The sequence below is a fragment of the Ovis canadensis genome, chromosome 3 (assembly GCF_042477335.2).
Source record: "Ovis canadensis isolate MfBH-ARS-UI-01 breed Bighorn chromosome 3, ARS-UI_OviCan_v2, whole genome shotgun sequence".
In the NCBI taxonomy this organism is placed as follows: Eukaryota; Metazoa; Chordata; class Mammalia; order Artiodactyla; family Bovidae; genus Ovis; species Ovis canadensis.
The window spans coordinates 176,521,953-176,547,748 of record NC_091247.1 but is presented as its reverse complement, the minus strand read 5'-3'; the positions used below and the strand labels follow the sequence as shown (position 1 = coordinate 176,547,748).

Genomic DNA, 25,796 nt, shown 5'->3' with positions numbered 1-25,796 from the left:
TAATTTCATGGCTGCAGTCACCATCTGCAGTGATTTTGGAGCCCCCCAGAATAAAGTCTGATACTGTTTCCAGTTTCCCCATCTATTTCCCATGAAGTGATGGCACCAGATGCCATGATCTTCATTTTCTGAATGTTGAGCTTTAAGCCAACTTTTCCACTCTCCTCTTTCACTTTCATCAAGAGGCTTTTTAGCTCCTCTTCACTTTCTGCCATAAGGGTGGTGTCATTTGCATATCTGAGGTTATTGATGTTTCTCCCAGCAATCTTGATTCCAGCTTGTGTTTCTTCCAGTCCAGCATTTCTCATGATGTACTCTGCATAGAAGTTAAATAAGCAGGGTGACAATATATACAGCCTTGACGTACTCCTTTTCCTATTTGGAACCAGTCTGTTGTTCCATGTCCAGTTCTAACTGTTGCTTCCATACCTGCATACTTAAGGCAGGTCAGGTGGTCTGGTATTCCCATCTCTCTCAGAATTTTCCACAGTTTATTGTGATCCACACAGTCAAAGGCTTTGGCATATTTAAGCAGAAGTAGATGTTTTTCTGGAACTCTGTTGCTTTTTCCATGATCCAGCAGATGTTGGCAATTTCCAGTTGAGCTATTTCAAATCCTGAAAGTTGATGCTGTGAAAGTGCTGCACTCAATATGCCAGCAAATTTGGAAAACTCAGCAATGGCCACAGGACTGGAAAAGGTCAGTTTTCATTCCAATCCCAAAGAAAGGCAATGCTAAAGAATGCTCAAACTACCGAACAATTGCACTGATCTCACATGCTAGTAAAGTAATGCTCAAAATTCTCCAAGCTAGGCTTCAGCAATACGTGAATTGAGAACTTCCTGATGTTCAAGCAGGTTTTAGAAAAGGCAGAGGAACTAGAGATCAAATTGCCAACATCTGCTGGATCATGGGAAAAACCAGTACACAAGTACTGGTTACAGCCTGTTACAGCCATATTTGGTAACTGGGTTAAGGGCCACTTACGTTTCCTTTGCAATGCCGATTTCTATCTTTTGCCACTTTTTCAACTGTATCATCTTTGTTGGTTTTTGGTATTTGTTATCTAGCCTGGGTGCTGTTAATCCTCTATCAGTATAAGGTACATACCACATCCCGGGTGTGTCATCTTATAAGTAGAAGTTCTTTTCTCACATCATCCCTCTCTAGATAGCACTTACTTTTTGTCTTATTTTTCATTCTCTGACAGAACAAGCCCCTTACGCTCTTCTCCTTTTTTGAGTATCATGGCTATTTTCGACTTACTATCTTCCATATAAATTTTAGAATCAGCTTGTTGGGATAATACGAGGAACTCCTTTGGGATTTTGCTCAGATTTGTATTTAACCGTAGGTTTCCAACTGGGGAAGAACCAGCAACTTATGATACTAAATCTTCCTTCCCATGAATGTGAACTTCTCCATTTGTGCAGATCTTTCTTAATGCTCAAGTGTTCAGTTCAGCAGTCGCTCAGTTGTATCCAGCTCTTTGCTCCAGGCTTCCCTGTCCATCATCACCTCCAAGAGCTTGCTCACATTCATGTCCATTGAGTTGGTGATGCCATCCAACCATCTCACCCTGTCCTCCCCTTCTCCTCCTGCCTTCAGTCTTTCCCAGCATCAGGGTCTTTTCAAGTAAGTCAGTTCTTTGCATCAGGTGGCCAAAGTACTGCAGTTTCAGCTTCAACATGAGTCCTTTCAAAGAATATACAAGACCGATTTCCTTTAGGATGGACTGGCTGGATCTTCTTGCAGTCCAAGGGACTCTCAAGAGTCTTGCTCCAACACCACAGATCAAAAGCATCAATTCTTGGGCACTCAGCTTTCTTTATAGTCCAACTCTCACATCCATACATGACTAGTGGAAAAACCATAGCTTTGACAAGACAGACCTCTGTTGGCAAAGTAATGTCTCTGCTTTTTAATATGCTGTCTAGGTTGATCACAGCTTTTCTTCCAGGGAACAAGTATCTTTTTAATTTCATGGCTATCATCTGCAGTGATTTTGGAGCTCCCGTCTCACTGTTTCCATTGTTTCACCATCTATTTGTCATGAAGTGATGGGACAAGATGCCATGATCTTGGTTTTTTTAATGTTGACTTTTAAGCCAGTTTCTTCACTCTCCTCTTTCACTTTCATCAAGAGGCCCTTCAGTTCCTCTTTGCTTTCTGCCGTAAGAGTGGTGTTATCTACATATCTGAGGTTATTGATATTTCTCCCAGCAATCTTGATTCTAGCTTGTGCCTCATCCAGCCCAGCATTTCTCATGATGTACTCTGTATATCAGTTAAATAAGTAGGGTGACGATACACAGCCTTGACATACTCCTTGCCCAATTTTGAACCAGTCTGTTGTTCCATGTCTGGTTCTAACTGTTGCTTCTCAACCTGCATACAGATTTCTCAAGAGGCAGGTGGTCTGGTATTCCCATCTCTTGAATTTTCCAGTTTGTTGTGACCTACACATAGTCAAAGCCTTTGGATTAATCAATAAAGCAGATGTTTATTGCTTTTTCTATGATCTAATGGATGTTGGCTATTTGATCTCTGGTTCCTCTGCCTTTTCTAAATCCAGCTTGAACATCTGGAAGTTCACGGTTCACGTACTGTTAAAGCCTGGCTTGGACGATTTTGAGCATTACTTTGCTAGTGTGTGAGATGAGTGCAACTGTGTGGTAGTTTGAGCATTCTTTGGGACTGACTGGAATGAAAACTGACCTTTTCCAGTCCTGTGGCCACTGCTGAGTTTTCCAAATTTGCTGGCATGTTGAGTGCAGCACTTTCACAGCATCATCTTTTAGGATTCTAAATAGCTCAGCTGGAATTCCATTACCTCCACTAGCTTTGTTTGTAGTGATGCTTCCTAAGGCCCACTTGACTTTGCATTCCAGGATGTCTGGCTCTAGGTGAGTGATCACACCATTATGGTTATCTGGGTCATGAAGATCTTTTTTGTATAGTTCTTCTGTGTATTCTTGCCAGCTCTTCTTAATATCTTCTGCTTCTGTTAGATCCATACCATTTCTGCCCTTTATTGTGCCCATCTTTGCATGAAATGTTCCCTTGGTATCTCTAATTTTCTTGAAGAGAGCTCCAGTCTTGTCTCCTTGCTATTCTTTGGAACTCTGCATTCAAATGGGTATATGTATCTTTATAAATATCTATGTAAAATTTTATAATTTTGCAAATCTGCTTGATTTACTAACTTCTTCTACCTGCTGTCTTGCTATTTTAATGTGTATTTTTAATAAAAGAAAACTACATTTTAAACTCTTTAGTGTCAAATGCTTTTTAGACAGTGAAGATACAGTAGTAGTATGAAATATTTTAATTAAAAACAAACATGAATTATATTAAACTATATAATATACAATCTATGCCAAAGTTTAAATTAAATAATAAAACCTGCTATGATTGTGGACCAGCAGGTACACCAGAAAGTTCATGTTTCCGGGTAAGTTCGGACACAGCACAGGGAGCACTTTACTCCACCATTGCTAAATCTTTCAGGCTGTGGCTCTTTTGTCTCTTGGCCTTATAGCCTGGACGCAGGAACTCAATCTTTCTCTTCTTTGCTTCACTTTTATTTTTGTGTTTCTTCAGCTTTTTCTTGGCAGCAATATCAGGATTAGTTACAAACTTGAAAAAAGAATAGAAATTTTGTATTACTTTTAAAGTAAATGTTAAACCAATGAAATTCAAATGCAGAAATGAATCATTTTTGAACATCACAAAATATGGAGCCCCAGCTATAAAGTCCCACCTCTCAAACATAGCCAATTCCTCTTTCCTCCCTGGGTAAGTATGACACACACATGCACACACGCCTGGTTAAAAACAGTTAAGCCCAATGAACAGATCAATTTGAAGCAGCAAGCCTACCTCCAAAGCCTTTCTCTTTTTCCGGAGTGCCCTTTTCTCAGTAGCCTGTTTCTGTACAGAGGCAAAGGCTAATGAGAAGCTCTCAAGCCCGACCAGCTTTTTCAGTAATTCTATAATTTCCTGGGATAGATTCTTCAGTGAAGGATCTAATGATACACAGAGTAACAATTAGGAACACATAGGAAAGGACATATTTGAATATGTACAAAATTAACATGCAGAATTTAAATTCCCAAGGCATGATCGCTTTTGTTACTTCAGCATTAAACACTGATCTGAAAACTAGTCTGTTTCTGAGTTCCTGAGAGGAGAATAAGCAGAGGTGTTGGACACAGCATTCCATGGCACCTCCTCATCAAGGATGCGGCCAGAGATCAGAGACCATGAAGCACCTTCCCACAGGGACCCTGGCTCAGAAGACATGGAAGTAATCTGAGAACTGGACAGACGCTTTGTGTTATCTTTATTAACCTGCTCAGGTCTGTGCAGATGGGGGCAAAGAAAGGTAAGCATGTATCTCTAGGTCCTCTCTAATTCATGGGTCACAGAGGCTTGGCTCTGGCTGTAACCTCTTTTTTTTGCGGGGGGTGTGGGGATCAATGACTCCTTTTAACCACCAGTGCCTGGCAAATATTTGGCGCTCCATAAGTGCTGGTTGAGAGCCAAAGCCAACCTGACCTACTCTAAAACACTCTCAAGGTTGTAGGAATAAGATAGCTACTGTTTTGACATTTACTTCATTTATTAATATTTTAAAACGCTTAACATTCACTTTACTCCCTTGCTTTCCAATCCCGAATTTCCACTAGTCTGTTACCAAGAGAGAGAACTTAAGGATCACTGAGGGAAAGTTACCAAATGAACCAAGCAAGAAAATATACTAGGAAAAATGAGAACATCTGAAGTAAAAACTATTTGATAGTTTTGCCTTATAATTCTTAACAGACTTATAGTGACATTTGTTCAGTATTGTTCACAGCACTGTGAGGTTTAAAACCACCCCAAATTGGTTTTCTTTTAATATTTAATCTACACTTAGGAGTTAAAAAAACATCATCCTTTAGGAGAGAAACCTTGACTCTTAGACACAAAAAAGCATACAGAAGATAGTAAAAAATAACACAAATATGCTTTGTTTGTTTGCTGTCACCTTGATACCGAGCAAGTTTTCTTTCTTAAACTCTGGCAGAAAGGGAGGACAGAAAAGAAGAAGGAAGCATTCAGGATAGAAGATAGGTATTTTAACATGTAGAAGACGATGCAGAATTACCCTGCTCTGAATAGGTGCTGTTCAGTTCCCGGAACAAAGGCGCTATGATCACTGGGAGGTACGACTTCACCTTGTCTCTTCCAAGGTCCATTGCTATGGCTCCGAGAAATTTAAAGATGCATGTTCTCTGAAAGTATAGATCATTTTTCTTTTGTACTTGTAGCTACAGAGTTAACTTAGAAAACAAGATCTTTTTAGGGGCAGATATTATGCTACAGTTGTAGGTTCAAAAGGTTTTAGGGACTTGGGAGGATAGCTAGTGTCATTAAAAAAAAAAAAGACTACTTTTAGCCATTTTGCGTATGTACCACACCTTTAAGGGGTTTCTAGGTGAATACGCAGCTTCCACTTTTGCAATCCGGGACAATTTCTGGATCAGCCAGAGCAGTGTGGCTGGCCTGCTGTGCTCTTCTTTCTCATCTGCACACGGCTTGTGTTCTTCCACACCCTCTCCGGCCATGCCATCACCTAAAACTTCCTGTTCTTCCATGTCTTCTTTTATGTCCCCTTGCTTGTCCCCAGAATCAGGTTCCAATAAATACAAGACTTTGGCTACAAACAACAAATTCTTAACAACCTTAAATAAAGGGGGTGTGGGGAGTGGGAGAGAGGGGAAAGGTAAGAATTAGATGCTGATTTTGCAATAAATATGGCTTGGAAAAGCAGAAGCTAAAACAGTATCCTACAATTAGACAATAAAAAACTGGTATTCCAATATTCATGAGCAGTCCCTTTTTGTAAAAATTCAGTTTACCTGACAGTGTGTCCAAATCTATTTCCATGTAACTTTTATCCATTTGGCCTACTTCTGTTAAGGTCCCACTGAGTAATTTCATTCTTGACTATCCATTTATATTTTTCAAGAGAGCTTTCATCCTCATTGCATTAAATTCCTTCATCTAGTCCTCATAGAAATAACAATTTTCATTTTCTGAGCACTGACTAGTTGCTTTGTATACATTCCAATTCACCTTTAAAATATCCCTATCAGGTGCTACTGGGCTTCCCGGGTGGCATTAGAATCTACCTGCCAATGTGGAGACGCAAGAGACATGGTTTTGATCCCTGGGTCAGGAAGATCCCCTGGAGCAGGAGATGCAACCCACTCTAGTATTCTTGCCTGGAGAATCTATGGGCAGAGGAACTTAGCAGGCTACAGTCCACGGGGTTGTGAATAGTCAGACACAACTGACCACATCAAGTACTATTATCAGCAGGGAAAATCAAGGCAGGCTCAGAGTTGTTGAATCTCACCCAAAGACAAAGTGGTCAGCCGGAAGTCAAAGGTCTTTAGAATTTAAGCCCAAGTTCTTATATACTGAGCCTCTTCTTTCCCACATATCCCATTAAATCAAACTGTCCAGGGGTGGTTTTTTCAGTCTTGTAATAATGGACCCATTTATCGAATCCTAATCTTGGGACATCTATGAAATCTCTGCTGTGGGTACGTCACACCTATTGTGTGATGGAGGAAATCAAGTTGGTTTTGAGCTCCTTCACCATCCTGGCTACTCAACAGAGTAGCAGCCACGAGAGTCTACTGTGTGCCTGAAGCTCCCCCAAAGGTGGCACTCAGAGTACTGCACGCTGTCCAAGGCTAGCCTGGCCACCAAGAGTTAATGCCAAGAGTATCCCTTCCTTCTGGAAGCTGGGCCTTTGTGAGGACAGTACCAGATTTAGAGGCCTTTCCCTCCTTTACAGCTCCTTCACATTGTTAACTCCAAGACTAAGATGAACTAAAATCCATCATTTCGTTCATCCTGAGTCAGTACTAGTCAATCTCTTCCCACCTGTCCTGGGTATGTATGGTTTATCAGCCTCTACTAAAATATATTGTGTGAGACCCCACCCACTGTCCACCCTGGACTTCTTTGGCCTCACTTTGCTATCCATTCCCCCTGCATTGGGAGCACAGTCTTAACCATTGGACCACCAGCAAAGCCCCCAAATATCATTTTTATTGGTAATTTTAAACAGAGCCAGGAGTAATCCCAGTTTGGACTCCAGAGTCGATTAGATATGTGTGCCTAATTGATCATGTATATAAGTGTTTATTTATATTTCATTTAATTCCCCAAGACTTAACTAGGAAAAACAAAAACCAAATGTGAGCTTACTCCTATACTGCTGGTAGCATAGGTCCCTTATATTTAACTGGAAGGATCATGATACTTACCTGCTCTCCTAGAGACTGGTCCAAGAATTTGGAGTGCAACTGATGGCAAGAGGCTAGGCAGATACTTTTCATCTGTGAAAAGAAAATGGACATTGGTAGACAAAATACAGGGTATTCCTGATTGTTTTCAAAGACTTCAAGTAACTGTAATAATGCAACTATGGTAGTAGATTTTTGTCTGAATGAGCACCTGCATAGATCTAGAGAAGGAAGGTTCATGAGCAGAAATTAAATGTTCCCTTCTGTCTGTCATAAGCATTTTAACTAAAGGACATGGGGATATATAAATCATAATCTTTAGATTACTGGTAGACAACTTTACAACCTTCAAATACTTTTCCTTCCTCTTTTCTTTTCTTCCATCCTTCACTCTCTTTCCTCAGAGAAAAATCCACTACCTTAGTTGCACTATTATAGTTACCTGAAATGTACCAAGGGAACATTTCATGCAAAATGGGGACTATAAAGGACAGAAACGGTATGGACCTAACAGAAGCAGAAGAGATTAAGAAGTGGCAAGAATACACAAAAGAACTGTACAAAAAACCAAACAAACAAAAAGAACTGTACAAAAAATACCTTCACGACCCAGATAATCATGATGGTGTGATCACTCACCTAGAGCCAGACATCCTGGAATGCAAAGTCAAGTGGGTTTTAGGAAGCATCACTATGAACAAAGCTAGTGGAGGTCATGGAATTCCAGTTGAGCTATTTCAAATCCTAAAAGAGGATGCTGTTGAAGTGCTGTGCTCAATAAGCCAGCAAATTTGGAAAACTCAGTAGTTGCCACAGGACTGGAAAAGGTCAGTGCTCATTCCAATCCCAAAGAAAGGCAATGCCAAAGAATGTTCAAACTACCACACAATTGCACTCATGGCACATGCTAGCAAAGTAATGCTCAAAATTCTCCAAGCCAGACGTCAACAATATGTGAACCATGAACTTCCAGATGTTCAAGCTGGATTTAGAAAAGGCAGAGGAACTAGAGATCAAATTGCCAACATCCACTGGATCATAGAAAAAGCAACAGAATTTCAGAAGAACATCTATTTCTGCTTTATTGACTATGCCAAAGCCTTTGACTGTGTGGATCACAACACTGTGGAAAATTCAAGAGATAGGAATACCAGACCACCTGACCTCTTGAAGAATCTGTATGCAGGTCAAGAAGCAACAGTTAGAACCAGACATGGAACAACAGACTGGTTCCAAATTGGGACAGGAGTACCTCAAGGCTGTATACTGTCACCCTGCTTATTTAACTGATATACAGAGTACATCATGAGAAATGTTGGGCTGGATGAAGCACAAGCTGGAATCAAGACTGCCAGGAGAAATCTCAATAACTTCAGATATGCAGATGACACCACCGTTATGGCACAAAGAGAAGAACTAGAGAGCCTCTTGATGAAAGTGAAAGAGGAGAGTGAAAAGCTGGCTTAAAACTCAACATTCAGAAAACCAAGATCATGGCATCCAGTCCCATCACTTCATGGCAAATAGATGGGGAAACAATGGAAACAGTGGCAGACTTTATTTTTTTGGGCTCCAAAATCACTGCAGATGTTGACTGCAGCCATGAAATTAAAAGACACTTGCTCCTTGGAAGAAAAACTATGACCAACCTAGATAGCATATTAAAAAGCAGAGACACTACTTTGCTAACAAAGGTCCATCTAGTCAAAGCTATGGTTTTTCCAGTAATCATGTATGGATGTGAGAGTTGGACTATAAAAAAGGCCGAGTGCCGAAGAATTGATGCTTTTGAACTGTGGTGTTGGAAAAGACTCTTGAGAGTCCCTTGGACTGTAAGGAGATCCAACCAGTCCATCCTAAAGGAAATCAGTTGGTCCTGAATATTCACTGGAAGGAGTGATGTTGAAGCTGAAACTTCAGTACTTTGGCCACCTGATGTGAAGAATTGACTCATTTGAAAAGACCCTGAGGCTGGGAAAGATTGAATGCGGGAGGAGAAGGGGATGACAGAGGATGAGATGGTTGGATGGCATCACCGACTCAATGGACATGAGTTGGAGTAAACTCTGGGAGTTGGTGATGGACAGGGAGGCCTGGTGTGCTACATATAGTCCATGGGGTCATAAAGAGTTGGACACAACCGAGCGATGGATTTGAACTGATCCTCCACTCATTCAATGTGTTTATGGTGTTCCCACTATAAGCCAGGTGTTGTGCTAGGCCCTAAGACATGGGAGACAGATAGAACATGGTCCCTGCCTAACATTTTCATGAACATGCTGATCTCACTGAGGCATCAACAAGGTTATGAAGGAGGCACGACAGACAATATCTTCCTTTCTAGCACTGATAAAGAACTTAAATATGTAATGGAGGATACATGTGCTAACTAAGCAAATAAAAAATCTGATTAGGGTCTAAAATTTTTCTTCGAAAAACCTTGGCCTTGAGGGTGACCCCTCTCTAGTTACTAATACTCATGTGGATCCACATGTACATCAAGTTGTTGACTGGAAGAGTTCCTCCCAAGGGCCAACCCTAAGATGGTAACATGAACCAGAATGAATACCTCACGAAGATGAGGGAAGGAAAAGGTGTTAGAGAAATCTTACCTTTTGCTCAAGGTCACTTGTTAGGAAGCGGATTGCGACAGGTTCCGAGACTTTGTTTTTAGTTTTTCTGACATGCCATTTTCTAATAAGTTCCTCAGGTTGGCAAGAAGCAAAGAGTAATCCAAAAATCTGGGCTGCTGTGAGCCACACCCAGCTGTGTGGATATCTCAAGTGGGACTGTACGTGACCTGAGGGAGCCAAAATGCATTCTCAGACGTCTCAAGGCTTTCCTGACTCTATGGTGGCGAGCATGACTAATTTAGGCATTTCTTGAGTATCTATTATATGCTTGAATTTAGGAACCAAAGATGAACAAAATAGTCCCTGCTTCTCAGAAGTGAGGTGGAGTCTGAAATAACTAGAGAACCAACTTCTACCATGAGAAATGACATGACGAGAGAGATCTGAGTAAGCCTAAAAACAGGCCAGTTTCATAAGAACTTAGCTTCAGATTCAAGGAGGTAAGGTAGCATCAACAACTGCAATTTCAAATTAAAATTAAATATATATATGGGTACACGCGTTTCTCCTAACTGTTGAAATCAGTGGCACCAGGTAGCTGACTGGAAAGGTATCATTTAATAAGGCATTCTGTGCGCCAGCCACAGGCTAAGTGTATTACACATATTAGCTCATTTAGACCTCACAACAGTTCTGTGAGGTTTGAATTGTCATTCACAGTTTATAGTTCCAAAGGGGGCTAAGTAATGTGCCAAGCTGTACCAGGCAGAACCAAGCCTGGACCCAAGCTCAATCTGGCCCCAAAGCTCATATCGTTAAATATGGCCTCGTAAAGGATCTTCATTATGTGCCCTCAAAGCTCTTATTCTTATGCTACTCTCAGAGCCACTCTCCATATACCACACTTGGGAAGTGCAATAGAAAAGCCTTGTGTTGGGGAACAGGACTAAAATTTTGAACGATCCGTGTCGTATCTGAGTTTTAGTCTATGCTATATTTTATGAAGATGGTTTTACTTTTTTTTATATGAACCATTGTAATATCTCAATGGAGCCATACCAGAGTAGGCTATACAGTAACTTAGTAACTGGATTATTTTTCTCATAAAATCATGAGTTCTCTTGAAACAAATGGTTATTTAAAGCATTCATTGCAGTGTCTATTTCCTAGTATTTAGTTTTGATTAATCAAAGCTAAAATGTTTAATTAATAATTCTAGGATCTTATTTTTTATTTAAAGAGTGTTACATAACAAATATTTCCATAGCAATGGAATGATTTAGTAAATTATGGCACATTTACATACAATGGATTATTTATAGCCAATTAGAAGGATATCTATTAAATGTTATATATAATATGCTTACTTAAATATAAACAGGATATAAAAGTTATATGGAATTAGGCAACCTCAAAAAAACCCTATGGCTATTTGACAAAAGTAAGACTGGATGGAAATGTGTAACAAATAAGTAGCAAGGAGGACTTCGGGAAACTTCTTCCTTTCTTTTACTCCTCCATAATTAACATAGCTGGGCTTCCCTGGTGGCCCAGCGGTAAGGAATCCACTTGTGATGCAGGAGACACAGGTTTGATCCCTGGGTCAGGGAGATCCTCTGGAGAAGGAAATGGCAACCCACTCCAGTGTTCTTACCTGGGAAATCTCATAGACAGAGTAGCAGCCTGGAGGGCTACAGTCCATGGGGTCACAAGAGCCAGACAATACTTAGCAACTAAACAATAATTAACATAATCAATTTATTTATAAATGAAATATATTATTTATGAGATTATACTAATTTGCTTTTCCTCCCAGAAAAACATACTTTCACTGGGTGTCATTGCCTTCTCCGAATCAATCTGAAAGGCCTATTAAATCTTTTTCTTATGAACTTTCCCCCGATATTATATATTCCTAATGTGTTTATTTTTAAAGAAAAAGGAAATACTCACTCCAGATTTTACTCAGAGTTTCAGAGGGCTTGGTAAACTGAATGATATTACATTCCTTGATGAGTTTACTTATCAGTACAAGAAAACTGAACAGAAGGCGATCTGCAGCTTTTTCTTCAGTCTCTTCCATGATCTAAAAGTAGGAAGAATGTTTAATTAATTAAGACAGTAATTTCAAAGTATTCTACGGACATTTTTACTCCAGGATGTACATCTATAGCAGGGTTTCTCAACCTCAATACTGCTGACATTTTGGTCAGGTAATTCTTTGCTTTGGGGGACTGTGCTATGCATTAGAGGATGTTTAGCAATACTCTGGCATCTACCCATTAGACGACAGTAACACCCTTCTGTCCTCCAGTTGTGACAACCAAAACTATCTCCAAACATTGCTCAATGTCCCCTAGGGGCTTATGAAATTTTGATCGTCATATACTATGGAAGATAACTTAATCTTCATTTCAAAAAAGAAGAACTGCACTGAGTTCTTACTTTTATTAATAAAAATTTTTTTTGACACAAATATTTAACCTGTTAGCTACACTACCTCAAGTAAAACTACAAAAATAAGCCAATACTTTTACTCCCTAACAAATAACTTACATCTGTAAAGTTTTCAGGATCAATCTCCTTTTCAATCACAGGGAGAACAATTCCAAGTCTTCTCTCAAAATTGACTCCTTCACTCTCCGCAAAAAAGCCACAGATCAGGGCAGCTAGTTGTCGATTTAAGCGCTACAGAAAATAAGACCATGACAAGACAATAAACTTGGGAGGCTATTTCTAAAACTGAAATGAAGGTGGTAATGACTGTCCTCAGTAGTTCTTTATGATACCAGAAGTCAACAGAATGTGGATTTTTGGTAGCTAATATGAAAAATACAAAGAAATCTTCATCTCCCTAGAAGAGAAATTTTAAAAAGTGGTATTCATGATTATCCACTGAATAACTCTTTTCTCATTTTTTTATTTAAAAAAAAAAAAGCATTCCAGGCCCCCTGCCCAAAATCCCATTCTGATTTTAAAGCCAGTGTTGCATTACGATGTGTTGTTTATATTCCACAAAGATGGGCCAGTGATGATAGGGATAGATTTAGCAAGTTGATACAATTATTGGCAAAATACATTCTATAAATTGCATAAGCAGATATTCATCAATGGAGATGAATTGGAAACAAAGATATCGATGGAGATTGATTAAGTAAATTGTAATACATTCATGTAGTGGAGTAACTGGGCAACCCTGACCCTGCTGTGGGAAGACAGGTGATTTTTATGTTGTTCTCTATTTGTTGTTACTCTCTATAACTTATTACCATAATCAAATAAAAACAATAAAGCTACTTGGGAAAAACTAATTCAACAATGTATAATATGTATTCTTAAAGTATAAACACCAAAAGCTCAGTATTCTTTGCAGTATGACTATAAGCAACCCTGACCTTCTTTGCCCCAAACCAGGTGGTAACCATATCGAAGAGCCAATCTTTTTTCTCAAGGCTGATTTTACTGAGTAAGGATTTGATTGCCATGGATGCCATCTTCTTACACGTGGCAGAGTCATCGTTCACCATCATTAGACAAAGAGGAATAAAGAACATTCCACAGTTCTCATGGAGCAGTCCCTAAAAGAAAACAGATACTTATGAGCACACTGAGACCAGAATTCTCACATACGTCCTACCAAAGGAGGACGAGGGGCTCCCAGGAGCCACAGCTAACAGAGAGTCTGTCTCTGTGATTCACAGTACCTGAGGGAACGTGTCAAAGAGATAAGCAATCATTTCCAAGGCGGACTCTCTCCCGGTCTCATGTTCATAACTAGGGTAAGAACATCAGAAGGACTTGTTAGTAACTTTAAAATTGACCAATAATTATTTTTAAGAATTTAAAATATTGCCTCAAGGTGCCAGTCTATTTCTTAAAAAGTGGGAAAAAACTCCATTTTCCCAACTTTAATACAGGTACTTATCAGGCTACTTTGCAGTTTAAAATATAACTGTTAGATTTTTACTGTTCTCCTAAGCAGACTTTAAGGACAACTGATGATCAGACCGAACTGAAAAGCAGCTTACAGAACTGCTCTATGAAGCCATGTACAGTGCTTGGCAGTCAAGCCAGTGGTTCATAGGATAGCACCCTGGGAAAATGTGCCATTATGTTTTGACTTTGCTCTTTTCAAGACAGCCCACACATTAAAAGGCAGCCCACTGCCTTGTATGGTTTATGACTTCAACTTACGTCAGTTGAGCAAGCATGAATTCCAAGTTTGGTCGCAATTTGTCACCCAGAGGATAGTCAAGAATGTATTTCAGAAAAACCTAGAAACAGAAATCACACAAGAGCTTATCTGGAGCCCGTCTCTCAGGATTCCTTTTTCCTGACCTGCTTTCTGGGACACACTGGTAGGCTACGAATAGTGGGGTGATAAGTTAGGTGAAGTCTGCCTCCTGAGTCCATAACTGTGCCTCTCCCCTCTCCTCCCACTTCACTTCCTCAGGTCCTGCCTGGTGAAGAGTCAAGCCCTGGCCCACCATGAGCCTGGATGTTTAGAACTCCAAATCTTAGCTCACACCCTGGCAGCTCATCACTCTGAAAAGAGGCTTTGGTGAACTGAGTATGGACTGTGGTTCAACCCCATATTTCTCCTGAAATAAGACTTCCCTGGTGGCTCAGATGGTAAAGCGTCTGTCTACAATGCGGAAGACCCGGGTTCGAGCCCTGGGTTGGGAAGATCCCCTGGAGAAGGAAATGGCAATCCACTCCAGTACTATTGCCTAGAAAATCCCATGGACAGAGGAGCCTGACAGGCTGCAGTCTATGGGGTCGCAAAGAGTTGGACACGACTGAGTGACTTCACTTCACTTGACTTCACTTCAAGAATAGCAATAACAGCGATAGTAATAATAACCATTGCATTTACTGAATATCTTCTGTGTGTCAAGCACAGGATGAAGTGTTGCTCAGTTGGTTTTCATACTCCCTTAAGAAGTAGATATGACCCCTTTTACAGATGAAGAGAATGGAACGGGCACAGAAGCTAAGTAACTTGCTCAGGTGATAGTACCAGAATCCCATGCCTAGTGTATCTACATCCAAAGGCTCTCATTTCAGAGCCTTCAAACTGCTGTATTATTCAGCTTCCTTTATTAATAAGCTGTGAGAACTAAGCACACCATTAACCTTTCCAAAGCCTGTTTTTCCGTCAACCATAAAACGGTGGTACTGTTTCCTTTGAAGGGAAGTTACAAATAGAAGCCGTGTATGTAAAGTGCTGGGCGTGCAGCTAGTGCTTAATAAACAGCACCTGGCCCTCCTGCTTCCTAAATAAGTTAACTTTCTCTGAAGATAGCCTCAGCAGCCCAGCCCTCCTTTAACTCCGAGTTCATATTTGCAATTCAGAACCTTCTATTTCCTGGGTTGATATGTGGTCATATTATCAGGACAGATGTATGAAAACAAACCTGCTAATGTCATTCCTCTGCCTACTGATTTCAATGACTTTTTGTTATTCTTAGAACAAAGTCCTAAATCTTTAACAAGACTACAAGGTCTTGCCATATCTGGCACCTTCAACAAGCTAAGCTCTTACCCACCTCAAGGCTCATCTTCCAGCCTGCAAGGCTAAGCCTTATTCTTTCCTCAAATTCTGCTTACATGCCAATCCTCAGGAAAGCTTTCCCTCACTGTCCCACTAGGGTGGTCTTCCACTGTGTCATATGGTTCTTCCATATTTTGCAGACTTTAAGAAGTACAGTTTTCCACATTTTAACATATCAGACTGAAATTGAGATGTCTTACAATGAATGGCATCATACCACTATGTCAAAGTTTTTTTCCTTCTCTGAGGTATAATGGTGTGTCTTTAAGTGATGAAATAGAAATATGACAGTATTGTTTTCCTCATGGCACTTACGATGATTATAATTAAATAACCATTCATGGGATTTCTTTTTTTTTCATTTGTGGGATTTCTGCTTTGTGTGTGTCTGCTATAGGACATACAGGGACTCTGACGGGACCACCATATGGAAATCTTTCTTGCAGGTTACCATGCCGCTGAGGAAAATGTATTTCTTCATCCATCTGAAATATGCCACATAAGTGCTATACTCAAAATGCTCCTTATACTGAAAAATAGCCCTGTACTTGGTATGTGAATGGGCTCCTGAGTCTCAGAATCAAGCAACAGCATGACACAAAGTTTTCAGAATTCAAGCAGTGTTGACATCTCTCTACCTAAAAACCAAACAGAGAAGGGCGGGCCCAACCATGGGAACAAACTTCTCTCCACAAACCTGTCTGCACTGGACTCTGGCAGGTTCGCTTTGTGCAGAGATTGCCAGCTTGGATACTTTCCGCATGACATCATCAATTTCTGGGACCAACAACTTTCTTGATAAAATGGCCTAAAACACAAAACGAGAAGACATACTCATTTCATGTTTTACCGCAAATGGCCTCTTGTTTACTAAGCCGACCTGATGTTCAAGTAGCCTCAGGCAGTTTTCAAACATAATGAAAGTATCTCCAAAAGAAAAAGAATATAAACTTAAAAAAATGGTTATAATGGTCAATTTTATGAAATGTACAAGTAAAGTACCTGCCTTTGTACAGAATTCCCTGAAGTGTAATATAGAGCTCACGTTCAAACATTTTGGTAAGTAGATATGTTAGCTTATAATTAATCAACCAAAAAATAATAATCTTTTTAAGAACTATCTACAGCTAGTCAGAGCACTATGTTCCATGTAATTCTAAATATCTGACATGAGGCTCGTATACTGTACAACCCAACAATCTGGTGATGCCATACCTTTAGAAGACCAAATGCAGTGGCTTGTCTTGTAGTATCATAGATGTCCTCCTCAGCATATGCTAGTAGAACTTGAAGCTGCTTTTGAGTTATCTGGTACGACTTCACTTTCTTCACAAGTATGGTCACACACTGCAAGTCAACAACAGTGAGGTTAACAGAACATCTCACAGACAAGCATCCAGTGTTATGATAAGGACTCAATACAACAGCAATGTTTTTTCACACAGTTTACTAACACTCTGGCCTTACCAAATAAATCTGGAAGAAATTTTGACCAAGACCATAAAGGATGATGAGGAAAATTCACTATGTTGCTAGTCCTGGTCCTGGCTTTTTCTAAGTGCAAGTGAAAACACCTCACCTTGAAACAATTTACCACCAAGTGGAAGTTCTGTCCCCTGGCAGCCCCGAGTTTTGCATAGTCCTTCAGCAAAAGAAAAAGGTGTTTTGTCAGCTGCTCTGCTTCTGTTTCTATAGATGGCAGGGGGAACCTCAAGATCCAGATCAGGCATTGCAAAGCACCTGTGATCACCTGAAAAACAAAAAACAGAGAAAGCCAATCAACTGAGGAAGTGACCAAACTCAAGAATCCAGCACCCGAGGCTGTGAGGACTCTGGGCAATCAAGCTGAAGGAATGAAGTGCTCTGGCAGTCTACTCAGGAAGCACTATGCCCGAAGTATAAGAATAAGATAAGGAACTTTCCTCTTTCCTGTTGGAGAAGCACCACACAACAGAAGGTACAGCCCAAGCAAGTGAGAAAAGGTGCTCACTTACCACATTCTTACCCTACTATGTGTAAATGATTAGATGAGGTGGCTAATTTTAGCACTTTTTTAAAAAAAATCACATTATAAATCCCTTTCCAATTTTCTAGAATGGTTCTTTCATGTAATCCATTCTCATTGAGCTTATGTCATAAGACACTCTACAGAGTGTTAGAAATATGACAATAAAAAGGATGCCATTCTGCATTTAAAGAGTAGATAGCTGACTCAGAAATTAAGCATGAGAACTATGACCTATAATTTGATATAGTTATGTGGAGTGCCAAAGATACAAGAAATGTGCTGGGATCAAGTGACTACAAAAGGATCCCTGAGTCTTCGAGATTATCTAGATCAGGTGGTTCACTTGGCTCAGCTCTACCCAATAGATGCCTACACTCTGATTGCCGGAATGGCCTTATTGGCCTAGAGCAGATGAAGACAGAGGAAAGAGCTTAGGAGTCAGAAAAACCAGGGCTTCAATCCCAGTTCTGCAGCTTATTACCTGTTTGACTGCAGAGATGTTCCTTTACCTCTTGGCACCTTTACTGTAAAACAGGCCATCTGACAAGGTTGGCAAGGTGTGGGCTTTGGAGTCTGATAGACTGAGGGTCACATCCTAAATCTGTCATAGGCGACAAGTCACTTAGCTAAAGGCCTGGATTTCTCATCTTTGAAGTAGAAGCATAAATAATATATACTTCATGGGCTGTTATGAGGAATCATGGCAGTGAGCAGTAGTGACAAGGAGAAGGAGATGATCACTGCCATGGGGACAGCACCAGTTACTCTCAGGAAGTTGTGAGGATCAAATGAAACAACTAAAGTACCTAGAAGGGCCTTTTTTTTTTTTCTTTCGGCCTCATTGAGTGGCATGTGGACCTTCCCAACCAGGGATTGAACCTGTGACCCTTGCATTGGAAGCACGGGGTCTTAACCACTGAACTACCAGGGAAGTGCCTTAGAAGGGCTTTTATAATTATTAAGGGCTCTCCATTATTATTAAATTGCTATTAAGGGAGCAATTTAATGCACGGAACAGAGGTGGTTCATGTTGTTGTAAATGTCTTTAAAAACTCAATCACCCTGTGAAGCATGAGCCTAGAAACAAGTTTTAGGTATTCTGCACAACACAGGTCCTGTGAAGCAACAGATGCTCACCTTCACATCCATGGAACCCAGGCAGTCTATGAGGAGAGACACAAAAGGATCCAACATTTCCAGGACATGTTCACTTGAAGACTTGACCTTGGAGGTCTTCAGACTAAGGTGCAACAGCTAGAAGTTTTAAAAAGATACTTCATAAGACTGAGGTTAGGCGTAAGAATAAGATTAAGACTAAGGGCATAAGAATGAGGTTAAGGTGAAATGATTTTGAGACTAATGTGAAAAGTTAAGATGCTTCTATTTGAAATCAGAAAAAGTGCAAAGAAAAGGGAACCACCTGGGAGAGTCTCAGTAAATGAAGAAAGTGGGAGCTTACCATGCAGCTGAGATTTGAGGTTCATTTAAGAAGTGGTTATTGCTCAGCATCTACGTTGATTCTATGCACTGGCCCAGCATGAAGGATGTGGCAATAAACCAAGATGGGCAGGGTCCTGGCCCTGATGGATCTTGGCCAGGAAGACAGACTCTAGGGAATAATTCACTATAAAAGGAGGATGCTTTGAGAGTTCTGTGGGGACCTGGGCAGAGGGAGGAATAGATGGTGAGGTACTGGGATGGGAAAAGTGTAGTGACTCTAGAGAACGGAAGGGAAGCCCTGCATCCAGCATGAGGCCATTCCCCTTTGGCCCAAATGAAAGACAAGGCTCTCTCCTGGGAAAATGGGAGCCAATGAAGGATGAAAAAAATATATACAATAAAATGATCAAACTTGTGTTTTCAAAACCTCACCATCTTTTTAAAAGATTTAAGAGTAGTTCAGAGGTACAAACTCATAGGCAAAGCAACAGTGAAAGCACCGTAAATATTAGGTCAGAATCACTAATTCTGAGAAAGTTCTACCGTCAAAATAAGTAACAAATAGTAAATGGACCAAGGTACCTCAAAACGAATTCCATAATTTATGGTAAAAAGTGTTTCCAGAGGAAATGAGCAGTACTGGACACTCAGCAGAGGATTAAAAGGCACAGGCTCACTGTGGGCTGCAAGTCTTACTTAAGGTTAATTCTTACCCGAAGCCCAGACTCAATAAATATGTGCATGTTGGTTTTCTTGCTCACGACAGCTTTCTGTCCGCCTCGAACTGGAGTTGGGGGGAGCAGAAGACAGCTCTGGGGTGGCAGGCGTGGATCTGGTGCGGGGGCTGCTGGATTTCTGTCAATCAAATGGAATGAAAACCAGTGGAAACAAACACATTGAGATGCTGCATCCCCAAAAGCTACTGTCTCTTTCTGGTGACAAGCCTCCAGCACCAAATACTGTGCTCTTGGCTGTGGGGTTTTTCTCCCTTAACCATGAGACACAGAAGGGATGATCAGGTTGCTGATCAAAGTTTCAGAGGAGGTGAACGCACATCTAAGTTAAAATCAACAGCAAGAGGATGCTCCCTTTGACTTCTGAAAATAAATGCCAAGGAGTCTTTCTTAGAACACCCCAGAAGCAAAATCCAAAAGAAGTTCACAAATAGGTATTTAAAAATCTTTGGAGGTCTAAGACTCTGTTTGGTCAGAACAAGAAGTACATATTTAAAATCTACCCTAATTTGGATTGAATAAATATCTAAAAAGTGGTGTCAGAGAAATGTTAAAATAATTGGTTGCCTTCACAGCTACTTCATTCAGCAGAAAAATAATCTTGTGTTGACATGTTATCACTTGGAAGGACCTCAGTCCACAAAGTAGTACCGTCTCACAGCTCAGATAAATATACCCTTTTTTTTCTCTTTTACTAAAGCCAGTTAGTTATTAAATGAATCCACTTAAGATGCTGAGAACTGAATGGCTTATTTGAAGCAAGCACCTAAAGGATACTCGTTTTTTTCAAACTTACTTTTCCTTCTGTGTTAACAGGGGGAGATTTTCGCTGACCAAACCATAACTAAGCAACAGAATGGATTCTGCTGTCATTTCCTGGTTTACAAGTAATCCTGCTATGATTCGGCGTAAGGTTTCGTGAACTTTCCGGGCCAGTTTTAAACTTGTGGTATTTTGCAAGATCTAAAGGCAAACACAAATGCATGCTGAGGTGATAGAACGGCATTTTGATTTGTTATAACAGTAGTTTTATATATTATTTTTAAAATGTTTTTTCCTAATTAAAAATGAAACATTTTAAATAAAATTTCAAATGTAAGTATAACATAAAATCAAATTTACCCATGACCTCATCCCCAGAAATAATCACTGCCATTAGTGTATGCCTCTGGAGTGTTTGGGCCTCCTCTGTATTCTCTTTGTTGTTGAGGTCTGGGCACAGGGCTGGAGATAGGACGTGACCCTTGGAAGATGCCAGCCTTCCAAGTACATTGAATGCAGTGATTTACAGACAAGCACATACACATCAACACAATGCAGTCACTCCTCACAGGAAACCATGCTAATGAAGACAGATGATTGCCAAGTCTCAAGGCTGGATATTAGGTATTGGGCCAAATCAGAGGAACTTAATGGGAGCTTAGCACCTCACCCCAGGAAAACACTCAGCATGTCACAGCTAGTCGTCTGCATAGGACATGGTATTAGTAACTTTCATTACCTTGAAGGGACTTGATAATTTACATGGAAAACGTGTGCTTTGTTGACTCTTTTTCATCTTAAAAACATATCTAATGTTCTTAGATCAGGCTCAGATAAGCTAAATGTATTTCAGGAACAATTAGGGAGTGAATCTAGCATCAAAGCATGTGGAATTAGTTGATTTACATCATTAGATAGGGTTTTTTGCTCTAGGTTTAGAATGTAAAACTGTAATAAAGTGAATTAATAATGCTTGTTGAAAGTTCACCCCTGCAACAGGCACAGTGAGCACTCTGAAGGCAGGTAAATTACAGTCCCTGCCCAATAGGAGGCAGAATGAAAATGGAAAGAATGTGAGCTTTGAAATTCCAGCTTCAGAAAGATCTGGCATGAATTCCTGGCTTTTCTCCTTATTCAAGTTTCTTTCTACCTTTTTGAGCCTGAATTTTCTTGTGTGTCAGATGGAAGTACTGTCAGTCTCAGGGATGGCTGTGCAGATTAGAAGACATAATGAAGCACAGTGCTAAGAACACAGTGATATGTTCAATAAATGCTGGTTCTCATCCTCTTGGCAATCTGGGAGCAGCAGTCTCCCTCCAAAGGCTATTCTCAGTTACTGATGGGACTCAGCTGTGTAATCCACCTATAATTCAATTTCTGTTGCCCTTGCTTCTGCATCTCATGGTTCACATCTGACTCCTGGATCAGAATGCTCATCTCAGGGCTGCCAGACACATGGTACTCGTGTTCTTAGTACTAAAGTGAATCACAATGCTCAAGGCTCTTTTCAAGAACTCAAGACACTGAAAGGTGGTGATTCCCTATATTACATTCAAGTCTTTACCTCTTTCAGTGGAAGGATAAGTTTTGTAACCTGATCTTTTCCTACAAACTTGCCCAAAATTTCATAAGAATCGTAACTCTTGCTTCTTCGTGCCTCCATGACCTTGGAGAGGATCTGCTTTACTTCCTTCTCTTCAGCAATGGCACCAAACAACTCGTGGTTAAAAATCTTTAAAAGGAAAAAGCTAGATGGTAATTATGTACACTCAAGCAAGATATGCCAACAAAAGCAGTCTCTGCTTATGGTTAATTTCTATTAGATTCCACTTTTTTTCCAATGTAGCTTAGAGACCAATTACAGAAACACTTCAAGATTTATACCAATGGAAAACAAAAGAATACTACACAGATTTACATATGTAACTATATAACATACAAACAGGGACTTTTTTGATATTAGCAAAAGGTACCTTAATTTCCCTTTAAGAAAGTCTCATGATATTTGATATTTAATTATCAAAATTCATTTAAAAACACAGTATCTAAACTTTTAATGTATAAACAAGATTGTGTGCCAAACTTAGTGTCTTTCTAACCCACCCTCCAAATTACTGTATTATCCAATTTTAAAAGTTGAGTGTTATTAATTTTTCACTATTATACATACAGCTCTGGTGAATATACATTTGTACAAACCCCAGATCACACCTGATTATACCAACTCAGGACCTACAGCAGGGCACCCATCTCATGTCACTTGAATTTTAGCTTTTTAAACCTCTTCCAGCCTAAGAGGTGAGATAGTACATTATTTTCATGTTTATGTTTTATATTTACTATATGTTTATATGTTTGTTTATAGGCTATTATTGTGTCTTATTTTGTGAAATGATTTGTGTTCTTTGAACTCTTAAAAAAAAAATCAGAATTCCTTTCTCCAAATCTTACCTCAATCATTATATCCAAACAAGAGTCCAAACTCCCTACTTGGAGCTTGTTGGCGAGGCCTTGCAGCAACATATAGACAGTGAAAGTCAGCACATGAACCTGAGGTGAGATATATGAGAAGAGCACAGATGGTCAGGACCACCACAGTAGGAAGAACAAGATCCAGGAGGACTGCAAAGGGTACACTCTGATTATCTATCTGTCAGCATTGCAGGAAGCTTTGCTAAATGACACATACTTATATCAGGGTCTAAAGTCCTTTAGCCAAATGGTCACTTTGTAGAAAAGATACTCAGAAACACATCACATGCATAGGGTCTATCACTGTGACCAAATCAGGCCAATCATTTATAAAGAACAGCATGCATGCTAATTTGCTTCAGTCATGTCTGACTCCATGGGATGGATTCTCCAGGCAAGAATACTGGAGTGGGATGCCAGGCCCTCCTCCAGGGGATCTTCCCAACCCAGGGATTGAACCCCAGTCTCTAATGTCTCCTGCATTGGCTGGAGGGTTCTTTACTATTAGCACCACCTAGGAAGTCCATAAAGAACAGCACAAGTCTTGAACTTTTAAAAACCAACCTCTGAATTAAGGAGCCTACACGAAGAAAACAAGTTTCTGCCCTTAACAGTGATCACACCTAGCATTCCTTAGAGCTTACTATGGGCTAGACACTGTATTACTACTCACATGTACTATATCGCTTATTCCTCACTCACTCTATCTATGATGTAGGAGAAATAGCATCAGTGCTTTCACTTGAGGAAGCTGAGACACAAAAAGGTCAAGCAACTTGCCCAAGGTTATAGGAACAGGAAGTGGTGAAGTCAGGATCTGAAAGCAGATGGTGCCAGAGTATACACAGAGTACGTTCTCTACACTGCTCCCACTGCTGTAAGTTATCAAGGTAAACAGGTAATGACCATGTGCTAAGAAAATACACTTGGCTGTCAATATACAGACTGTATTTTAAAGGCATAATTTCATATATATCCACTTATGATCTTTAAGTACCTTTAATATACTTAAAGTGTTTGCTGAAGACGCTGGACGCATGGAACCACTACTGGGGAAGAACACCAGAGTGCAAGTACCACCAAACTTCCAATCAGTTTACCCCTGTTTTCTATATGGCTATCCCCAAGCCAATATGGAAATCATGCTAGGATTCAGAGAAGTCTATGAGAAGTCCTGTGGCTTTAGGAATAGGAGAGAAAACTCAAGAATGTTCCAAGAGAATAAGGAAATCTGTTTTTGTTTTTCTTTTCTCCATTTCCAACACCCCAAGGAGCCTGTGGTGATGGTGGCAGTGGCCTAGACACAGGGGCTGCAGCAGCCACAACTCTGCAGGGAGACCTTCCTTTCCTTCAGTGGGACTGCAATTTGGAAAGGGTGGGCCCACAAGCTGCTTTTCTCCTCTCCAACTTGCCACTGCCTAGCCTCTGTGTGGTTACAGCTGTGGGAAGTGTGTGGTGAAGTAGGAGAAACAGCCCCAGCTTTGTAGCTGGAGATCTGAAACATGGAAAAATAAAGTGTTAACAAAGAATCAGAAGATATAAGGAACTAAGGAAACTTGAGAAGTGAAAAGAAAAATAACTGACATAAGAAAATTTACTGGATGGGTCCAACAGCAGGATGGAGATTAAGAGGAAGGAGTCGGTGAACTAATATGAATCAACAGAAATTATGTAATCTAAACAGAAAGGAAGAAGACTGAAAAACAAATGTGAAGCACGCATCAGGGATGGACGCTGTTACTGCTTAGTTGCTTCAGTTGTGTCCAACTCTGTGTGACCCCATGGAATGTAGCCTGCCCGGCTCCTCTGTTCATGGGAATTCTCAGGCAAGAGTACCAGAGTGGATTGCCATGCCCTCCTCCAGGGGATCTTCCTGACCCAGGGATCAAATCTGGGTCTCCTGCATTGCAGGCAGAGTCTCTATCGCTGAGCCACCAGGGAAGCCCCCAGGGATGGATGGGACCCTTCAAAAAAGTTTAATATACAGTTCACTGAAGTCCCAGAAGACAAGAAAGAATGCAGTGCAGAAAAGTATTTGAAGAAATAACAGCTGAAAACTTTCCAAAGTGACCAAGAAGCTCAACAAACCTCAAACAGGGTAAAACCAAAGAAATCTGTGTTCATAATCCAACTGCTGAAAAAGAAAAAGCCTTTAAAGCTGCCAGAGAAAAATAACGTGTTACTCAGAGGGGAAGAACAAATTTATCAGAAAGGCCAGAAGAAGCGGCATGACATTTTCACAGTGCTGAAAGGAAAAGAAATAGCTGTCAATGCGGAAGTGTATGTCCTTCAGGAAAGAAGGTGGAACAAAGACAGTCACAAGGCAAAGAAAACAAACAGGGTCTGCCGCCACCACACGTGTCCTACATGCTTGTCTAGACCAAAGGGAAATGATAGCAGAAGAAATCTGGAAATTCAGAAATGAAGAAAAAGCAGTAGAAACAATAAGAATCTGAGGATTAAAGACAAAACTCTGCGCTGCACTCGCTGTCTGCAGTGGCCCACACTCTTGTCTGCGGAGCATGCTTCTCTCTGAATCTGAAGAAGTCTACTTCTTACCTATCAAAACAAAACAAGGCAAAACAGCCCTAACACTGCCTGATAAGTTTTCAACATATGGTGAAGTAATACATAAACAACTATTAAACAAAGGAAGGGTGAAGGGATCTGTAGTTTTACATTCCACTTGAAGTAGTAAAATATTGACTCTAAACAAATTATTAAAAATTAAGTATAGTTATGGTAACCTAGAGCAACCACTCTACCAGGAGTCTTGGCTGGTTACTTCAGAAAAACAAGCTGTAGTGTTTCTCAAACTTTCGATCACTTGGGGATCTTTAAAAATGCAGATTGTATAGGTCAGGGCTAAGGTCCTGATTGTTCTCCTAACAAGTTCCCAGGTGTTGCTGATGCCACGTGTCCAAGGCCCACATTTAGGAGCAGCA

At 40.3% G+C, this 25,796-nt stretch overlaps 1 protein-coding gene across 1 annotated transcript in view; it reads right to left on the bottom strand.

Moving 5' to 3' along the window:
- Positions 1 to 3,314: 3,314 nt before the first annotated feature.
- The window catches only part of UTP20 (UTP20 small subunit processome component), an 87,716-nt gene continuing 65,234 nt past the window's right edge, over positions 3,315 to 25,796 (bottom strand). The window contains exons 44-62 of the mRNA XM_069581061.1: positions 22,831 to 22,929; positions 21,944 to 22,111; positions 20,414 to 20,580; positions 19,597 to 19,738; positions 18,581 to 18,697; positions 17,015 to 17,185; positions 16,651 to 16,782; positions 16,133 to 16,243; positions 14,076 to 14,155; positions 13,586 to 13,655; positions 13,277 to 13,459; positions 12,438 to 12,569; positions 11,835 to 11,967; positions 9,921 to 10,108; positions 7,330 to 7,401; positions 5,467 to 5,730; positions 5,154 to 5,280; positions 3,884 to 4,029; positions 3,315 to 3,640 (exon numbers count right to left, since the gene is read on the bottom strand). Coding sequence (XP_069437162.1) covers positions 3,485 to 3,640; positions 3,884 to 4,029; positions 5,154 to 5,280; positions 5,467 to 5,730; positions 7,330 to 7,401; positions 9,921 to 10,108; positions 11,835 to 11,967; positions 12,438 to 12,569; positions 13,277 to 13,459; positions 13,586 to 13,655; positions 14,076 to 14,155; positions 16,133 to 16,243; positions 16,651 to 16,782; positions 17,015 to 17,185; positions 18,581 to 18,697; positions 19,597 to 19,738; positions 20,414 to 20,580; positions 21,944 to 22,111; positions 22,831 to 22,929 — 2,658 coding nt within the window. The 3' untranslated portion in view covers positions 3,315 to 3,484. The remainder of the gene's footprint in view (positions 3,641 to 3,883; positions 4,030 to 5,153; positions 5,281 to 5,466; positions 5,731 to 7,329; positions 7,402 to 9,920; positions 10,109 to 11,834; positions 11,968 to 12,437; positions 12,570 to 13,276; positions 13,460 to 13,585; positions 13,656 to 14,075; positions 14,156 to 16,132; positions 16,244 to 16,650; positions 16,783 to 17,014; positions 17,186 to 18,580; positions 18,698 to 19,596; positions 19,739 to 20,413; positions 20,581 to 21,943; positions 22,112 to 22,830; positions 22,930 to 25,796) is intronic.